This window comes from Clupea harengus, chromosome 16, assembly GCF_900700415.2.
Source record: "Clupea harengus chromosome 16, Ch_v2.0.2, whole genome shotgun sequence".
Lineage (NCBI taxonomy): Eukaryota > Metazoa > Chordata > Actinopteri > Clupeiformes > Clupeidae > Clupea > Clupea harengus.
This window is the reverse complement of record NC_045167.1, coordinates 5033428-5053427: the sequence shown is the minus strand read 5'-3', so window position 1 is coordinate 5053427 and position 20000 is coordinate 5033428. Positions and strand designations below refer to the sequence as shown.

At 43.1% G+C, this 20000-nt stretch overlaps 3 protein-coding genes and 1 long non-coding RNA gene across 10 annotated transcripts in view; all 4 read right to left on the bottom strand.

Annotated features, from left to right (window-relative positions):
* The window catches only part of rassf3 (Ras association domain family member 3), an 81603-nt gene extending 73862 nt beyond the window's left edge, over nucleotides 1-7741 (bottom strand). Inside the window, exon 1 of the mRNA XM_031583097.2 lies at nucleotides 7335-7741. Within this exon, the coding sequence (XP_031438957.1) occupies nucleotides 7335-7641 (307 nt within the window). The 5' untranslated portion in view covers nucleotides 7642-7741. The remainder of the gene's footprint in view (nucleotides 1-7334) is intronic.
* A 351-nt stretch (nucleotides 7742-8092) lies between these two features.
* On the bottom strand, nucleotides 8093-12560 carry LOC105902584 (apoptosis facilitator Bcl-2-like protein 14). Of its 2 annotated transcripts, none has more exons than XM_031583100.2 (6): nucleotides 12373-12560; nucleotides 11020-11351; nucleotides 10591-10704; nucleotides 10210-10268; nucleotides 9449-9721; nucleotides 8093-8807 (listed from the first exon to the last, which is right to left on the bottom strand). In XM_031583100.2, the coding sequence occupies exons 1-6, from the start codon at nucleotides 12411-12413 to the stop codon at nucleotides 8754-8756; spliced, it is 873 nt and encodes a 290-aa protein (XP_031438960.1). In that variant the 5' UTR covers nucleotides 12414-12560; the 3' UTR covers nucleotides 8093-8753. The 2 variants fall into 2 exon arrangements, with proteins under 2 accessions (XP_031438960.1, XP_031438961.1); XM_031583101.2 differs by having other exon boundaries at nucleotides 10591-10701; nucleotides 12373-12558.
* An 832-nt stretch (nucleotides 12561-13392) lies between these two features.
* On the bottom strand, nucleotides 13393-14346 carry LOC116224153. The gene is made up of 2 exons (XR_004165461.2): nucleotides 14027-14346; nucleotides 13393-13836 (listed from the first exon to the last, which is right to left on the bottom strand). It is a non-coding gene; the product is annotated as an uncharacterized LOC116224153 (long non-coding RNA).
* Nucleotides 14347-16469: 2123 nt separating this feature from the next.
* dgki (diacylglycerol kinase, iota) overlaps nucleotides 16470-20000 on the bottom strand; it is an 85267-nt gene continuing 81736 nt past the window's right edge. For all 6 annotated transcript variants that reach the window (XM_031583168.2, XM_031583166.2, XM_031583170.2 and 3 more), the window contains one exon: nucleotides 16470-19498. In XM_031583168.2, the coding sequence (XP_031439028.1) occupies nucleotides 19382-19498 (117 nt within the window). In that variant the 3' untranslated portion in view covers nucleotides 16470-19381. The remainder of the gene's footprint in view (nucleotides 19499-20000) is intronic.

Below are 20000 nucleotides of genomic sequence, written 5' to 3'. Positions count from 1 at the left end.
CTCAGTGTGTGTGTGTCCAGCTCGGCTCTCTCTGACTGGTGGACTGGTGGCATCCCCACCCCACGCTGTTCCCCTCACAGAATGACAGTGGCCCCTTGTCATTCATCCCTGCTAACCCACCCCTGAGTCTGTGTGTGTGTGTGTGTGAGGGAGAGGGGGGGGAGAGAGACAGAGTCGGAGAGAGAACAGGGAGAAGAGGATGTGTGTGTGTGTGTGTGTGTGTGTGTGTGTGTGTGGTATGTGTGTGTGTGAGTGTGAGTGTGAGTGTGAGTGTGAGTGTGAGTGTGAGTGTGAGTGTGAGTGTGGTGTGTGTGTGTGTGTGAGTGTGAGTGGGTGTGTGTATGTGTGTGAGTGTGTGTGTGTGTGTGTGTGTGTTAGTGTGTGTTAGTGTGTGTGTGTGTGTGTGCACGAGCAAGCAACGGAGCTGCAGTTGTCTCCGTGTCAGCTGTCTCAGCGGGCTAGCCCATTGTGTCCGCTCAGGTCATTAACCTGTCACACCGTCCTGAGTCATCTCCCACCACACTGTGACTGCGCTGGGCAAACAGACAGCTGGGTGACGGGGACAGACACACTGGGCCACCAGGCTGCACTGGTGGCCATCGCTTGGGCAGGGGAAACCCCTCAACTACAGGGATGGGCCGCAGACTCACAGGCACATAGACCATCACAGTGTGTCTGAGGGAGCAAGCACAATGGAGCGCTGCGCTGTTTTGTTTGTGGGATTGTGTGTGTGTGTGTGTGTGTGTGTGTGTGTGTGTGTGTGTGAAAAAGATGGTGTGTCTGTGTGTGTGTGTGTGTGTGTGTGTGTGAGTTTAAGAGAGGGAGAAAGAGAGAGGGATTTCATTCATGGGCAAGCAGTGTATTGTATATATGTGTGTGTGGTGTGTGTGTGTGTGTGTGTGTGTGTGTGTGTGTGTGTGTGTGTGTGTGTGTGTGTTTATTTATATAGCACCTTTCACAAATAGATCTCCAGTGATCTGAGGGGTCTTGTAGGTGTGAACAACTGAAACATATCTGAGAGGAAATTTGGACCTGTCCCATTTAGTGACTTATAAAACAAGCAGCAGTGCTTTAATGTACATTCTGTGACTTACTGGAAGCCAGTGAAAGGACTTAAGTATTGGAGTAATGGGGTCAGTTGTTTGGTTTTCATAAGAATGTCAGTTTTTCTATGTTTTTTGATTAGTTATTGCTATCGGTTTTTTAAAACAAAGATCGCAGTCAATGAAGACACCAAGGTTTTTAACAGTGCCTTTCGCTTTAAGTCCCTTTTTGTCAAGATGAGCAGCATTCCTTAATATAGCAGACACATAGCAGTTCATTTGGTCAATGCATTGGCAAAGACATTCTAGGGGGCCATAGTTGTTAGGTGAGAGGCCTAAGTAAATTTGGGTGTTATCAGCATAGCTATGATAAGAAATTGTTTTGTTTTTTATGATTTGCCCAAGCGGGAGCATATACAGGTTGAATGATAACGGCCCCACGATGACCTCTAGGGGACACCACAGGTCAAGGACGTTGGTGTTGAGGTATATCTTTTATCTCTTGTCTTGTAAGTATGATCTGAACCACATGATTACCATACCTGAAAATCCAACCCAATGTTGTTCCAGTCAGTGTATTAAGATATTATGATCAACAGTGTCAGCGGCTGCACTGAGGTCCAATAACACTAGGACTGATGTTTTGCCTGTATCAGTATTGAGACCTGTGCCATTTAAAACCTTAATGAGAGCTGTTTCAGTGCTGTGATGTTAAGAAGTAGGTTAGTTGATTAAAAACTACTTTTTCGATTATTTTGCCCACCAATCGTAGATTGGATACGGGCCGTTAATGGTTTAATATTGTTGCGACGACCAGAGTCAAGGCTTCTCTTGGCATTCACCACGGCATTTATTAGACAGGGCACACAGACAGGGAGAATCGCTAGGGGATTCGCCGAATCACATCAGACACACAGCAAGGGTGGACGGATACACTAGACACACATAGACACACATAGACACACATAGACACACACACACACACACACACACACACACACACACACACAGAGAGAGACACGCACACACACAGACAATACACTAACACAGAGGAGCACTGCCCTGAGCAAAGCACAGGAGACCCCTGGGCTATCAAGACCTCTCTGGGCGGCGGACCCCGTGGCAGAGACCCCGTGGCAGAGACCCCGGCTGTTCATCGGTATTGGCCCTCTGGGTGGACGAACAACGCAATGACCCTCCTTGATGGAGATAATTTCCAAGAACTGTTAATGATTTAAGAATATATGAATTAAGTGCCTTGTATTAATATATACCTTGTATGAATCATGTGCTTATGACAGCAGGAACATGGCTTTTCTGTGTTTCTCTGTGTGTGTGTAACTTAGATTATTAGGTGCCACTTAGTCTGCATATGTACAAGAGCATGTTTAGACCAGAGGTGATAAGCTTCTTCCGACCTTGTGCAAAACTGCCATCCTTGCAATATAGGGAGCCTCGGACGTCAGAGATCCACCACGTGGTTATCCCTGCTGAACGCTAAACTTCTGTTTATATAAACCTTGTGCGATGTGTTTATCATGGCTTTGCTTTCATCCTTGTGCTGGGAGTGAGCCCGATTGCAATTGTTATTGAATAAATATACGGATCTACAACTCCGGAGTCCTGAGATAACTTAAGAGTGAATTTTCCCCTAACATAATTGGGGGCTCGTCCGGCAGAACGATGCCAGAATGACTCTTTCTGGTTGTCAGAAACGATGTGGCGACTCTCTCTGGCCGTCGCCAAGACCCCCGGGCTGTCGTGGCAACGCCGCAGCTATCGCTGGCCGCTGGAGACCACTGGCCTGTCAATATTGTTTAGATTTCTACTGATGATTTCGGAGAAGAAAGACTGTCTTGCTTTGCATATCTTAGCATTATAAGTGCGGAGCATCTCTTTATGAGTTTGATAGCGGACCTGAAGTTTGCGCCATTTTCTGTCTTGGATTTTGTTTCCGTGGTGCCTTCTCTTTGTCGGTGGCTTACTCAACTTTTCCTGGAGCCATGTCATCCATAATAATAATTATTTGTTATTAGACATTATTCACCAAACTACAGAGTCTGGCAGTCGACGCAAGGTCGTTGAAAGTGCCTGCTCAAAGAAAGTACTAGTGTGATCATTTATGACTCTCTTTCTAACAGTCATAGATCTGTTCTGAATGTGTAGGGACATAAACACATCCAAGAGCACACAGAAATGATCAGATAAAGCCAAGTTGTGGATGGCTGTAGAGACATTGAGACTCTTTGTGATGACAACATCCAGGGTATCCAGTGAGTTGGCTCCTGTACATGCTGTGTTAGGCTAAATGTATCAAGTAGTGCATTTAGTTCCTTTGCTTTGCCTGCATAACAAGTTGAGATCCTGATGTAATAAGACAAATTATTACTGACAAAAGTTCAGCTAGCTCATCGAGAAAAACCTAAGCCGAGTTTTTGGGAGTCCTGTAAATAGTTACTAACAAAATATGAGAAGGACAGAGCACATAGGTATTCACATGATATGTAGTCAGTGTTTACACTGAAAAGATTCGTTGAAAAGTTTGGCTATACCTTTTGCCTGTTCTGGTAGCACGCATAAAAGTGACGTTTGGGGGAGCTGATTCAATGAGGGTTGAAACACTGCTTGCTTGATCCAACCATGTTTCAGTTAAAGAAAAAACGTTGATATGTGCAAATAAATTCATTTATTAAAAATGACTTGTTTAAAAGATATCTAATGTTCAGGAGAGCTAGCTTGACAATTAGTGTAGAAGGTATGACAGATTCATGTTGATATGTAACATTTAGATTAGACTGGTTTACACCAGATGCTGAATGCACTCGATTCCTTCTATTTCTAATCAAACCCAGAACAGAGAACATGTTAGGCAACTGGGTCACATCACTCAATCCAATCAATGTCTTGTGCCTGCTGATGTTATCAGTAGTGCTCACTGAACATTCTGTGCTCTGAGCTGAGATTTCCCTCAAAGTTCTCAAAAGGAAACGTCACAGGGGAAAATAACAGGACATGCTATGTTTTATCTCATCTATTGCCATTTCTATTTGGAAATACTGACTGCAATAGGACACTATAGGTCTGGTCTTGGGGAAATGGCATCAGTTACATCCTTAACTAGCGTATTAGCATGGTACATCCGCAACTAGCGTATTAGAATGGTACATCCTTAACTAGCGTAATAGCATGGTACATCCTTAACTAGCGTATTAGAATGGTACATCCTTAACTAGCGTATTAGCATGTACAAGCATGTACACACACTCGGATGACTGACAAATGGGCACGCTTGCTACATTTCCAGAAACTTTTAGGATGTGAAAACTCTGTCCTAAATTGAGGCTGTAACCTTTACCACCATCCACTCAAGAAACCCTCTCTTCGTATCTGACATTGTGTATTTCCTTCTTGTCTCTGTGCTCTGCATTTGATCCACAGGGCCTTGACACAGATGCCAACACTCACATACAGAGACACTAAATCTGTGTGGGAAAGATGAACAGTGTGGCAATTTCCTGGAATATCTTGAAGATGGCACACACATACACACACACACTCTCTCTCTCTCTCTCTCTCTCACACACACACACACACACATAAAGTATACACATGCACACATGCACACACACACACACACACACACACACACACTGTTAACGAACCACATGACAGGTAAAATGTCTCCTTGGAGTGTATGACTGCCCATCCAACCTATAGGCAGGTGGTTACACAAATATATTGAGTGCTTACTAACGGATAAATATATGCTTCAAGGCAATTAAGGAAATGCTGTTCGTGGCGACAGGACATTTGTATATTCAGACATTCAGACCGAGGGTGATGGGGCGCCATGATGGCCACAACCGAGCCGTTCTCGCTTACATAATTGCTGCAAATCGGATGTGGCCCAGCTCGGATCAGACGCTATCTAGATACTCTCCAAGTTCAAGTTTATTTGAAAAAAACCTGATGTTTAAAAAAATAAATATATATATATTTACTTAATACATAAACTACATGTTATCTAAATATTCTCCGTCAGTGCCTTTTAATTAGCCAATTAAGGTGAGGAACTGTATCAGTGAAGCTGTGGTGAAAACAAACACCTGTGACTCTGCACGTCTCCCTCCCGCATTCGATGATCCAATAACATTCACAGTCACACACACACACACACACACACACACACACACACTCTCTCACACACAGAAACACACAGAAACACACACTCTCTCTCTCTCTCACACACACATACACACACACACACACACACTTCCCTCGCTCTCTCACTCAGGGCGCCAGCATCACACTGAAGGCATGGAAAAGTGAGTTTAGCAGAGTCAGTCACCTTTGTCCCGTCGCCACGACTGGGTTAACACTGAACACGTTGCCTGGGAAACGACTAGGTTAACACTGAACACGTTGCCTGGGAAACGAACACCCTGACCGACTGCACTGCGGTCCCCTCCAATGACACAGACTTCTCTGCAGAGCCAGAGGTCGTGCTGCCATAACCTTTCCTATTGGCCATCACCCTGTCAGCTCTGCATCTGCCTCCATACTTCTGCACTTTGCAATCCTTCTCCAGGTCCAGTTTAACAGGAATCACTGTTGTGGATGTAATGGAACAATTTGTGTGGGCCTATGATTGATGGAAACTTTAGATGGCATGCTATCTTATAACATTTTTTCTACCTACAGGAAGTATAAAGCCTTCTTCTCCCATCTCACCCCCTCAAGCACTGAGAGCTGACTGACACTCATTGTACTGTTTCTGCCATAGCCGCTGGTCTAGTGATTGTGTAATACTTTGCAATTCAAATCACTCACGAAATTCAGCCCAAAACATTGCTTTGCCTATACAGACTGGTATATACAAGGCATTCAGTGTAGTCAATACCTCCTGATATTAGGCCAAGCGTAGCTGCGTGGATGAAGTGGCACGGGTGAAGGTGTGAATATAATATATCTACTGTGGTCAGCAGAGAGGAATGGGAGACCGTCTTGTTTGTGTGTGTGTGTATACATATATGTGTGTGTGTGTGTGTGTGTGTGTGTGTGTGTGTGTATACATATATATATATATATGTGTGTGTATATACATATATGTGTGTGTGTGTGTGTGTGTGTATACAAATATGTGTGTGTGTGTGTGTGTGTATACATATATATATGTGTGTGTGTGTGCATGCATGTGTATACATATATGTGTGTGTATGTGTGTGTATACATATATGTGTGTGTGTGTGCATGTGTATACATATATATGTGTGTGTGTGTGTGTGTGTGTGTGTGTGTGTGTGTGTGTATGTGTATACATATATATATGTGTGTGTGTGTGTGTGTATATACATATATATATGTGTGTGTGTGTGTGCATGTGTATACATATATATGTGTGTGTATGTGTGTGTGAGAAAGAGAGAGAGAGAGAGAGAGAGAGAGAGATAGAGAGAGACACCAGGGCAAGTAAGGTAGGGTGTCTGAGGGCAGTCAATAGGGTCTAGTAGTGTTATGTCAACAAACAGGAGAATCACTGAACCAAGACAACTGGCACTATGACACCACTTCACATCATAGAGTAGAATGACAGTGATCTTCTGGGGTTGTCACAGTCCAGCCATCCTATTATGTGTTATTTACAACACATCATTTTGTTTATGAGTTTTGTACAGGCAATGGCAGAGTGTACTTGATATGTAGTCTGAGGCCGTACATGAGTGGATAAGAACCGGTCTGCGAGCGCATGTGTGTACGTGGGAATGTGTGTGTGTATGTGTGCGCACTTCTATATTCCGTCAAACCAGTCCGTCAGCATGCCTTTGGCTTGGTGTGTGTATGTATGTGGTGTGTGTATGTGTGCCAGTGCAGTTGCAAGCATAAACGTGCAAATACCTCCGTGACGTCTTCATACACCCAAACTAGTAATGTAAGGAATTAAGGAACGTGGGGGCAATTACCTGTTTTTTTTTAATTAACTTTCCGGTAAGCCTCATGCACATTACAAAATTCCTCCTGTCTGAATCTGACTCGGACGCCCATCTGACTTGGATTACTAAATCTTATTACTCTGTTCCCCTTATGAACTTGCTCAAACCAAGACGAGAATAACACAATATCGTGTCAGGATCTGGTTTCTTTAAGAATGCTGTAGACTGTGAGAGCCATATGTTTAGGCACGACTATCCATCCTGTTTTATAGTTGCCATTCTAGTTGCGCATATTAAAGTACGGGTGCACTGGCTTGCTGTGTTCCAGGTATCTCATTACCAACGAGGTCCTTTCACTCACCTGTGCACGTCAGTCGATCCTGGAAGATAGACTGACAACAGACGTCGCACCACGCAGGCGAGGTGTCCGGACAGAAGAAGTGCCCCTCTCCCTTCTCCTCCTTCACGCGGGGGTCCTTTTTTACGGGTTCAAAGATCGTCCTTACATCTGGAGGTCGAAAACTCCTTTTTCTGGGTCGAGGTGCGACACCTGCGTTCTCTTTGCGTTTTGACGGAGGCGACGGTGCCTTGTCTTCGTTCTCCATCGTTGGGCTCGGCGGTTCGTGTTTTGTATTAGCTTTTACAGCTTTGATTTTGGAATTGCGCATCTTTATAGTTGGTAACGCCTTCTCTGGAGTTTGGTCAGAGTCCTTAACTATGCGCGTAACAGGAGACGTGTGAAAGAGCGCCACTGCTAACGGCGAAACGGCCGTAATGTAGCGCGTCGGAGAGTACTTCCCACTTTGAGGCATAGTAGCAGATATTAATAACTTGTCTGTTCTAGTAGCATACGCGAACCAGCGCCGTCATGTTGCGCACGCCAAGTCCTAGGGTGGGAATTTCGTGACTCGTAGCGGGTGTTTCTGTTCACCTGCATAAGTAGACGAAACACATCGATGGCATCTCCTCCTCCCATTGACCGAAGGCTGTAGCCCGAAAGCAAGTTAGACAGGTGCCGTGAACGGCTCAGGTTTCTATCTGCTTACTCACGTCTCTGAAGGAAAAGCGGTCGATTCAAATTCCACGTCTTCATTACACAAATAACAAGCACACAAATGATTCTTTACAAAAATGATATTTGTTTAATTGAATATAGCCACCAATTACTAAGTTCATACAGTACATGTACAAGCCAGAAAGAACAAGGAAAAAAATCAAATAAAAAAACCTTAAGATCTTCAACTAAGTAAGTAAAAGAAAAAACTAAAACATAACAAGAGAGGCTTATAAACTCTTCAGAGTCTTTCAAAATCCTAAATACAACCCCATACACTGGGCTGGGTACCTTAAAGTGCACATGTCAAGTGTTTAATGCAAACAATCCATGGTGCTGCATCCTGTGAGGTAACCGGTCACAGCATAGTGTTTGGCACTTATCATAACCCATACACTGCCATGCAGCAGCAGCAGCCAATGGGAAGGTACCGTCTCAGGCTGGGGTCCAGTCAGCATCAGGGGCAGACCTGGGCTGAGGTCAGCTCACCTCAAGTCATCTTCAAGACTGACCTTTCCTTGCAAGTGAGACTTAGAGCACCTCTAAAAAAACCCTGAAATGTCCTGAGTAGAGCAACGTGGCTTCCTTGGGCAGACATCACGGAGTCAGCTTTCAGGAAGTAAAGCAATGTAGGTAACCCTGAGATTAATCAACGAGGAATTGTCATTTTAACGCCTCAGCCAATAGGAATGTGGCAGGGATTCCAAAAACCCTTTCCCCCAAAGCTCACTGGACCTCCTCCTCCTCCTCCTCCTCCTCGTCTAGGCTGAAAACTTGGTTCTGTAAACAAGAAAAAACAAAAACATTTAAACCACACCATAACATAAAAATAAACTCCTATGATTAAAACTGCAGTCCCTGATGTGGGCAAAAGTTTGACGATATTTTGAGCTCAACAGCCAATCAAATACACACCTCCCTTTCATGCTCCTGAAGCAAAATAGTTAATTAGCTGTACAAGTCTACTGCCACTTTCTTTATTTCCCCATGTACAGAGCAAGGATTGTACGAACACCAGAGTGTGTGTGTGTGTGTGTGTGTGTGTGTGTGTGTGTGTGTGTGTGGCATATGTGTCTTTACCTACACATGTGCCCCTTTAAACATCCGACCACGTATGCCCCTTTACCTACACATGTAACCACCTGCCTATAGGTTGGGTGGGCATTCACACACTCCAAGGAGACATTTTACCTGTCATGTGTGTCTGTGTGTCTGTGTGTCTGTGTGTCTGTGTGTCTGTGTGTCTGTGTGTCTGTGTGTCTGTGTGTCTGTGTGTCTGTGTGTCTGTGTGTCTGTCATAGAACGTCCAGCTGAAGGACCATGAGGAGAACTTTGCTGAAACTGACAGAAAGTGTAATGGATTCCTAATCAAGGACTGAACCTTTAAGAGAGTCCTGTCCCACCCCCCAAAGATAACTCACCCAGCCTCCATTCTGTACGACCCAGGGCGTGAAGTAGTCCTTCAGGTACTTTTCCCCAAAGCCCATGGCTTGGCTCATGGGATGGGTGTCCATGGTACTGAGGCGGGTCACCACGTCACAGGTCATGGCGATCTTGGTCTTCTCAGGGGACTCCGTGAAGGGGTTGGATTGGGTCAGGTTGAGCTTCGCAAGGAAACCACTCATCACCGTTTTAAAAAAGCTGTAGGTGAAGGCCCTCTGGAGCTGTTCCTGAAAAGCTTTGTTGTTCTTGATCTGTGGAGACAGATGGAGCCGGACAGGAGGAGGAAGTAGGGAGAAGACAAAAAAGCAAAAAAGTTACCAACAATGGAGTATGCATGTAAATGCATGATGTCTAAGATACCAATACTAGAATTTGAAAAACAAAGGAGCCCCACCTCAAACTATTGTGCAGATTCCATAACAAATTGCAGAGAGAAAACTGATTTTCACTTTCACTTTAGAATCCATTACATGCTTGGAAAAAACCCTGAATAACATCACGACAACTGTGTCCCATTGAGTTGACTTCTTCACTTCATTCTATTCAAGTGCATAACCCTAAACTGGTCTTAGTATGCATTCGGTGTGATACTGCTACTTTAGTTTAATGAGGAACTGAGCAGAACTGAGGCAACTGAAAGCCCTCCATTATCCATGATCACAGTGCCACCCCCTGGACAAAGCAAGAAGTGCAGCCTCAGTAACTTCTTCAAAGTGGCTTTCTGAGAGGGGTGTGTTACCTTTTCATTCAACTCGTCGCCAGATTCACGAAGCAACTTCACAAGCTCGTGAACAAGGTCTGTGGGGGAGGACAGACAAACATGATTGAGAACTTGACAAATGATAACAACTAGCATTAACAGCAGAGGGGTCCTGCTTTGGGCAAAGGCTCAGCTACTAGCCTATCTGGGGCTACAAAGTAGAGTAGTATTTTAGAGGTTTGTTTCCTAACTGTCCCAACATAAGATATATGACGGGCACTGGAAAGGAGAAATGGAATATTCGATCTGAGGCACGACAGACATTACTATTAGAGTTAAGCATTAACGAGTCACCCCAATCACAGACCTCAAAGCCACAGACAACTACTTTGATCTGTGAACATGAAAGAGCATTCAGACCTTCGTCTCCGTTGTCGCTCTCGTACTCTCCCGGAAGAAAGGAAACAGTGCCTGATATCTGTGCCAGTTTGTCGGCCACTTCAACCGCTTCAGTTTCCTCTTCCTGTTTGCCTGCTTTCACACACAAAGACGACAATAAATAACAATACAACGTTGCATGGACTAAAATGATTCATACATCTCTTGTCATTCTAAGAACCTATTGTACAATCTGACATGCTTGTATATTAATCCAAAATAACATTGAATGACAACACTGGTAAAGTAAATAGAAAGTATTTTAAACTTTAGGTCCAGAAGAGGGTCCTTTGGTGTTTCACTTTAGAATTATGAATAACTTATGGCACAACACTATTCCTTTTCATGATGAAACTGTTAGTGTCACTAACTGTGAGTAAGTTACTTAGGAAAAAAGACTATGTAAATGACCTTCAAATGGGTCCAGGCATGCAGGCTGCTGTCCATCATCATCCACGGGCAAAACCTCACGCTGTTTGGCCTGTGGGCGGATGCAGCTTGGCAGGAGCTTAGTCAGATTCTTCCTCAGATCAGTCTTCCTCTTCTTCTTCGGCACTGTGTTCCTCTGAGAATTATCATTAGTCTCAGTGGGAGATGGCGTTGGCGTGGCGACGCTGGCCTGTCGCTGCGGATGCTTGAGTCTTTTGGCGTAGGCCCTGAGGATGAGACGCTCGATGCTGTCCTTGGGAACGGTCGGCACTACACCATTTACCTGTCCCGCGTGCTCATTATCCATTGGTTCTCTAAAACACAAGGAAAACATTTTTGGTGAGAGAGAGGACAAAGATAGGGTACAAACAGCCAAAGGAATACTATGAGAATGTCTATTCTACCTGTCGCAATATGGAAAAGGGGGGGGCAGTAAGACAAAAAAGGGTGAGAGTCAAAGAGACATTCTAGAAAGATTCGTTCTTTCTGCCACCTACTCCAGTGGTATGGTATGCATACGCAGTGAGTAGTAGGCCTTCTAAACATCAAAAGTAGGATACATCGTGAACTTTGGATCAATGACGACAGTCACGGAGAAGCCATAAAGGAATAATTCACAAAGCACTCTGCAGATAACTCTATGAACTATGAACGGTGAGTCAAGCAGGTAAGGGATTACGCCCAAAAATAAGTAAATGAATAACAAATAAAAAAATAAAATGTCTTCAAGGCACCTTTAACTATATGTTAATATTAAATATATAGATACAATGTGCCTGATAAAGCAAAGTAGCGGAGGGTGAAAGGATGAGATTCAACCACATGTTGTTAGTGTACATGCCAAGACATGCCCTTGCTAGGCTGCCCAATTAAGATGACTTTATAGCTATATTCAAAATATCCACTCGCCCACTGTATAGCTAACATAGCCCGTCAATTCAAACACACTAACTGTCAATTCATTGCAAGGTGCCTCAAATCACAGGGAGGAGATCAATACCCTTTAAAACAACGCCGGTTTTACGCAGTGGTTGGTGGCACTGAGCGGCATGGCTTAAGCATATACAGTGACGTTTTTTTTCGTAGCATCCAAACAGACGAAAAACGCCACTTTTTAAACCGTTTTACCATTATACAGCCTTAAAAGAGCGGCGTCCTGACAGTTTAAAGGCTGTAAAGTTACGAAAGTTGGCATCATTAGCTCGCTAAAATTGAAAGGAAAAGCTTATGACTGTTAGCGCACCAAGTAATCAGTAAATTGGATAATGTGACAAAATAAATGCAACACTACCGATCAATATTTGTAACTTGGTGCTATGAAAAAGCTATACGTACTGAGTTTTTTGGAGCGCGGTGTCCGTGGCTGGAGATTCCATGACACTTTGTAGACTAGAGTTAAGTACTGAGTGAGTAGCTGACAGCACGACACCTCACATCGAACTAACCTTCTCTCACGTACCACCACAACTTTAAAGCACTTTCAACTTTCAAGCCTTCGACCATTTCCGCGTATGTCACATGATGACATCAGATAGCACGTCACAACCTTGGGATACAACTTTCTAGAGTTTACATCATACCCAGAACATTCCAGAAAGCGGGTTTTGTTAAAGGTACCATATAATGCATTTATTCAGTATTTTAAATAGTTTTCTGATGTCTACAGAAGGACGGTTCGGGGCGAAAAATGTCCAGATGCGGTTTTACACGTCTGGCTTACAGCTAGGCACCGTGATGGCTCACACAGACAGTGACATGTCAAAATAAATCGCTAAAAACTGAGAGTTGATCCATGGAGCATATGGGCATCTAAACGTGTATGTTTGAGCTTTCATTGGAGCTGGAAATAGATGTTGAGCAACAGCCAGTTGCTCGGAGATTGGAAACGAACGCTTTTGAGTGGTACGTTTTGTCGTATAGTGTTTCCAGTAACAATCAGCCCTCACTTCAGCCTAGCCACAACAACGACTATGACCATAACCTTTACTTTGGTTTTAGCATTTTAACAACAACATTGTAATTATTTTGCTGCTCTGTCAACAATGATTTAACGATGCTAGTTTGGACATGCTGTTTTTATTAGGAACGTCGGACAGCCAGGGCAGCTCCTAAATGTGTTGTTTGTTGCTGCTTTCAAATTTCGTGACTTCAATAGACTATCGATTAGGCTACGTATTTGTTCAGGTAATCAAAAGTACAGACAATATGGAAGCCTCTTGTCAATGTCAGTATCACAGACTTAGTGATGTTGTTTACTAATCCCCTGCACGCTTGCCCCTCGAGAGAGAAAATATAGCCTAAAATGCAGTCTGATCTAGGTTAGAAATGAAGACACTCATAATAATGACGAACATGGTGATTGATGTGGCGCTTTTATTTTGCTTTAGCATCATACAAATATGACTCACTAATAAACTCCGTGCCAAATAAATACTCAAACAAACAATAGGCCTACGTGCTTTCCTCCTCTCCTTTCCCTGCAGATGAGGACACTTGCCAAGTTGCCCTACATCTGGTTTGTCAGCTAGTGCGGGGTTTTCCCTTCATTCGTGGTGCTGTGCAAAAGAAGGGCGTTCCTTTTTTTTAAATTTATTTGCACCTTTGCTTTGATTCTTTAAACATTTTGAAGTATTATTTGAAATAAATAAAAAAATCCGTGAAACTTACAAAATGTTGATTCTATCTTGATCTCTATTTACTGGTTTGACTGTGTGTCCTCCCTTTTTGGCTTTTGAAAAGAGAAGCTTCCCTTTATTTATGTAATTTGTGGATGGCCAGAATTCTCATTGAAGAGCATTCCTGCAAGGTACAACATAAACCATAAGACAAGCAGCCACAGAGACTGTTCATTGCCATTGTGAATGTCACATGTGTATCTGCACACCAATAGAAAAGTAAGTAACTGGTGAAAATAAAATTATAGTGATAATGTAAAGTTATACCATATGCTCAGCAAATTGCTATAGCACTCTTCTAAATACTGCATTACCTGTGTTGTTACAAGTGCCTTTCAGACAGAACAGAACGGCTATCGACCGTTAGATTTGAAGTCTCCTGGCCATTGTTCATGATTTGACACCTTCACAGGTTTGACACGGTCTAAACTAAAGAATGCACAGTGAAGGCACAGTTGGTTGATGGCTAAGAAGGTCCCTCTTCTGCGTGGTCAGACATTACAAACCCTGTTGCACACAGGACAAGTGTCAAAGAGGCGAGGAGCCATTTAAAAAAAACTACGAACTTAGTATCCCCAATACGATGACGATTTGCCACTACAAGGAAAAGAACAAACAAAGAAACATTATTGAGCCTATTAGTGAAAATCATTCACACAATCAAAGCTTGGGTGAAAACATTGCTGCATTTTGTAGAAAAAATGTAACTTTGAATAAATGTTCAAGATCCTGTTAAAGATACACATGCCTGTTGACAGTTCAGTCCTTTGGAAAGGGTATGAGAAGTGGTGACATCGCCTTCACTGCCTGGAACAGTCCATTTCTGCACATGGTCTGCCATTTTGGTTGTTGTTGGTCAGTTGTCTTGTTCACAATACTTGTAGAACTGCTGAAGCTGTGCAGATCCACATAGCCTGGGCTAGAGAGTGGGCGGGAGTATGTTCAGAGTTCACGGGTATACATTTTACTGAGAAACCACAGTTGTGATACAGTGGAGGATTGTTGGAATCTTTTGCATATAAGGGATTTGCATGTGAATGACAACACAACAGTATTTGAGATTCACGGATTGTAGCTCCCAAATGAAGGGGGCGGGAGAGACAAACAAGCGCTGCACAATGCACCCAGAGTTGGCGGACGCGCGAACCCAGATGGAAAAAAAAAAACGAGAACAATAAAGGAAAATCGTGTATGTAACCAGTAGTGGTAGGTGACGTTTTGAAACTGACTTGGGGAATTTGGACTTGGGGGCGGGAGAAGGCGGTAGGTGTGTATACAATAAAGAGGATTGACTGACTACGGATTTGCAGTGGTGCTGTCATGACTGCATTAACCTAATCAACTTCACGTTACAAGTATGTCAAGGTTACCTTTAATCACAAAGAAAGAGAAACCGTTTCAAAATGCTATTCCAGATGTTTAGCTAAGATACAGATGGGAGAATAGGATGTGATATGCCCCATGTGAGGGACGTACTGACTTCAAAGTGACCCAGGAGAAAGGAGATAACAACATTTTATCTATTTTAAGAAATATCTGATTGAGAATTTCAGTAAAAGTTTTTTTTTTTTTTTTTGCAAAAGGTTTTAACCAATCTGGCTAGAAGGGGTTGGAGTTAGGTGAAAAGTATAACAAATTATAATGGATATGTTAAAGAAAATGCTCACTTATATACAGTATGTGTGTTTCTTTCTGTTTGGTTGTATAAAAGATGATGTAGGGCTGTTTATCCTTATCACGGTTTATTACCCGGCCAGAGGTACGACCTTCATCCCATGTCTGCAGAACTGTAATAAACGAAGCTTATGATACCTTAGGCCTCGGTGAGTCAGCTTCAAGAAAACTAACCAGACTGTACTTGCAATAACACTCTACAGACCCACAGAGCATTTTTTCTCTTTCACAGTCAGACACTTAACAGTGAGTGAGTTATATCCCCTTGGCACTATAATGTACGTGCTAGCCTACTGTAAAGTGGGAAGCTTACGATTTGACATTGAAAAGCTTTCCTGTCACCAATCACAGTTAAAATATACTGCCCTGATGATGATGTCATATTGCTCAATTAAATAGATAACATATACATCATTGCACATTGAAGCCGGTGAGGGCTGGGCAGGAACTGCTGATAAGACAGGCAGAAGGAGAAGAGGAGGAACGAGAGACAAGAACAGAGAGAGGAGAATGAGAATAGGGTACAGGTCCTAGTGGTACAAGAGGCAGAGGATCTAGAGGAAGAGGAACAGAGAGAAAGCACTGCCCACACACACACAAAAGACAACATGGCAAGCATATTGTTACATTTGTGAGGTAATTTGTAAACTGGTCTGGTTCACCTCGAGATAAGAAGTTGTTTAGTGATGCTAAACAATGCAACTTCTTTGAGTAGTAACCTAGAACTTCCATACAGACATAGCGAGTCTCAAATATCAGTGCGTAATGCACACAACTAGGCTATATTAATGTTATAGCGAGTACAAATAACACTAATAGATAGTTAGGTGGATAGATTACTTTATTGATCCCCCAAAGGCAAATTGCAGAATCACGAATCAATATACATAGCCTAACTAGGAGGAGTTGGGCAGCATATTGGGTGAGCTAGGGTCTGATTTACATATAGACTGTAAAATATGTTAATGATCCAATAATATGGTAAACAATTTCAATAACATTACAGGTAACTTTGGTATAGGCCTGCACTTACCATACGGAACTAGCTTACTTCTACGATGAATAACCCGCATTCAGTCCATACAATGTTTTATTGTTATTTATTGTCATTCTAAAAACCTGTTCAGATTTTACAGTTGTACAATCTGGCATGCTTGTATATTAATCCAAAATAACATTGAATGATAACACTGGCAAAGTAAATGGAAAGTATTTGAAACTTCAGGTCCAGAAGAGGGTCTTTTTTTTTTTTTTGGTTTTCTGATCAGGTCAGAGTCTGCTTCAGTGTTTCGCTTTAGAAGTATGAATAACTTATGGCACAATACAGTTCCTTCTCATGATGGAACTGTGAGGTGAAAACAAAAATGTAAACGGAGAGTTTTCCTAAAAGAATCACAGATTTCTTAGGAGGGTGACCAAACAGTGGTGGGTGAGCGCAACGCAAAGCTGGTCATGAAACCAGCGTGGAGGTTTCTTCTGCAGGCAAGTGTGATCGTGTTAACCCACAATGACCGGTGATATTTACTTTCTTTTCCTTTCGACTTCAGATAGATAGACTTCAGTGAAGTGGCTTTTGTGTTGTAGATCACGGTGACATGTTGGAGCGTTTCACTTGATATTCTAGTATTCTTGGTCAGTAACTCCACGACTAGGCTAAGGCCTCTCTGGACCACATGACTTGGTTGTTAGGAAGAGGTGGGGTGAACATGACTTTTTCAGTCATGACATTCAGCCACTTGAGAATATGATGTCACAACGTTCACATTGAAGAAAAATGTTGAAGAAAAAAAAAAAAAGATAAAACATTCAAGTAGCTCCATCTTTGTACAAAATAAAATGTACGATCATTCTATTGTAATTCATAAATTAAATATTAAAAAAAAGAAAATAATGCCAACAGTTTACACCAACGAAGAGGTAACGGAATCCCGTGCACAACAATGCTTAAAATTCACAAATAATAATCAGACTCAAAATATAAAATAGCACATCAGATCAGATCAGATCAAGTCATATATATTTAAATCACTCTTCAGAGAAGGTGGAAGCAGGTAGAACATGTACTTGTTGACTTTCACAGCTGTGCAAACACTGACCTGGACAAGTGAGTGGTGCATGGCCCCGAATGGCAGCTCGAAGGTGAGATTAACCAACAGATCTCTGGCTAGTGACCTCAAACACAGATCTGTGTTGAAAACTAAGCGAACGAAACCAAAGCAGAATAAAAATGAAGGGTGACTTTGCCCCCCGGCCTTCCTCCCGTCCTCCCAAACTATGTGTGTGTGTGTGTGTGTGTGTGTGTGTGTGTGTGTGTGTGTGTGTGTGTGTGTGTGAGAGTGAGCATTACAAAGGAATCCCCTTTTGGGTCGCACGCACACGTCAATGTTGTCTTTTCCGTTGCCACTTCCATGTTGGTCCCGTTTCACTGGATTGTGAATGCTGCTTAAAGATACCGCGGAGTCAGCGACTCCAACCCCACGTGGAAAATTCGACGTGTGTCATGGCCAACCAGACCCCCCACCCCCCACCACTTCCTTTGGCCATTTAAAAACATTAATGTAATGTAAACGTAAACCAACAAAATGCACAAATGTCATCCATTCATATTGCATTGAATGTGGCTCAGTTTGTTTTTTTCTTTCTGCTATTTTCTTTTTCTCTCTCTAAAGATAAATAAGTCACAGTCACACTACCACCACACGCAAAACAACTCATAGAGAACAGAGGCGAAGGAAATGACAGATCCAAATGTAATGTACTGTACATAGATCTCTTTATAGACACATAGGATTCATTCTTAGCCACAATGCTACACATCCCCCAGAAGCTTCCAAGAAGCAAGTTTCCAAAATGGCTTCTTGTCAGCCATTTTCTTGACTCTTGAGTTTTTTTTTTAGCTGGGCATGGAGAGATATCTGCCAGTGCTGTTTGCGTTGATCTCAGTCAGTTCAAAATCGACACACGAATATGTCAGAAATGAGTCACTGGATGATGGGGATACCACCGGTAACGTCTTTGTGTGTGTGTGTGTGTGTGTGTGTGAGTGTGTGAGTGTGTGAGTGTGTATGTGAGTGTGAGTGTGTGTAGGACTACACAGGTCCGCACCCTAGTCCCCTCAGTCCACTGTTTGGTGTTCCAGATGCCACAACCTTTCTCCTGTGTGAATTGGTGTTAAGGAATGCGAATATGTGTGGCTTCTCCCAGAATCCCTGTGTGAGTCAACTACTCTTTCTTGAGGGGCAGGGGTCGGGGGTCATAGAAGGGCAGTGTGTGGGGCCACAATGTTTTCTCAGCTTATGGACCACACCTCTGGCACACGACAGGATGTATCCAGGTGGCCCAGTCAGAAGGTCAAAAGGTCACACACTCAAAGCTGTGACACCATGATCTCGGTCTTCAGCCCACAATAACCCTGCATTAAGAATGCGAAACCCATCCAACCTGATTGCGAAAACCATCTAACTTTACAAACTCTGGTGTGCCGACAGGAAAACTAATAATTACACCCACGGTCCCCCCCCCCATTACAATCAATCATTCAATAAATAAACCAATCAATAAATAAAAAAAACAACAACAATAATAATAATAAAAGCCAATAAATACATGTCAAAGAGAAAAACACCCCAAACTGCCATGGTAGAGATACACTAATGCAAAAAACATCCTTGACAAGGCTGAGTCTGTCCTGCTCACAGTAGTCTTGTGGAAGAGACACCGAGCAGGGTATGTCCACATGTAACAATGTCTCATCCCTGTGTCCATTCCTGGTTTTCCCCACTCTCTCTCTCTCTCTCTCTGTGTGTGTGTGTATGTGTGTGTGTGTGTTAAAATCAGAGAGAAGAACACTCCAGACAGACAGATATTTATGCCGTCTCAGGAAGGGCCGAGGAGAAGGTGACCTTTTTTTTGACATTTGTGAACTTTGACCTCAGCGAAGTTCCATTTGCTTCGCGCCCGGCGTCAGCTTGGCCTCCCACACACACATACGCATGTCACACGGCCGTCTCCAGGTCCTCATGTGGAAGCGGCTGGCCCTTGAGGTGACTGTCCAGGTAGGCCACCAGCTTGGGGTCCCCGGCCTCCTGGGCCTTGTCCTTCGGAGTCTTCCCCTGGGTGAACACACACACTTTAGATTCACATCCATCGAGTGAACACACACCCAATAAGCGCAACAATTCTCAGTATCAATCTGAAAAGCGTTGAAAAGCGGAAGTATGAAAGGAAGGACAGTTATTAGTAAGCAGGACAGGAGGTTTTTTTCTCCAACTTTATTTATGTTGCTGCGGCACATTACAGGAAAGCCTATTACAAACCACTGGCAAGTCATAGTCAAGATCTAGTCAAGATTACAGCACAGAAAACACATGGTGTAGCTGATTAAACTTGACTGCACTCAGATAGTACTTGGTGTCGTGAATTATTCAGAACTAAAACTGAGATACGTGAAATGTTGTCGAGGTCTCTCTTGAGGTGTGTCTGTTGTTGTCTCTGGTAGTGGCATGTGTTCTAACCCGAGTATGGAGGGGGGTTGGTTTTGGACACCAGACACCACTGTTAAACCTTCTGGAGGTGTTGTGGGCCTAATTCAACGAAACACTGATGAAGGAAGGT

Excerpts from the sequence above, each read along its gene's own strand:
- LOC105902584 (XM_031583100.2), bottom strand. The coding sequence starts at position 12,413 with ATGGAATCTCCAGCCACGGACACCGCGCTCCAAAAAACTCA. Across the intron at positions 11,352-12,372 it reads ACCGCGCTCCAAAAAACTCA|AGAACCAATGGATAATGAGC; the intron begins GTACGTATAGCT and ends CTTGTGTTTTAG. Across the intron at positions 8,808-9,448 it reads TCGTACAGAATGGAGGCTGG|AACCAAGTTTTCAGCCTAGA; the intron begins GTGAGTTATCTT and ends TCTTGTTTACAG.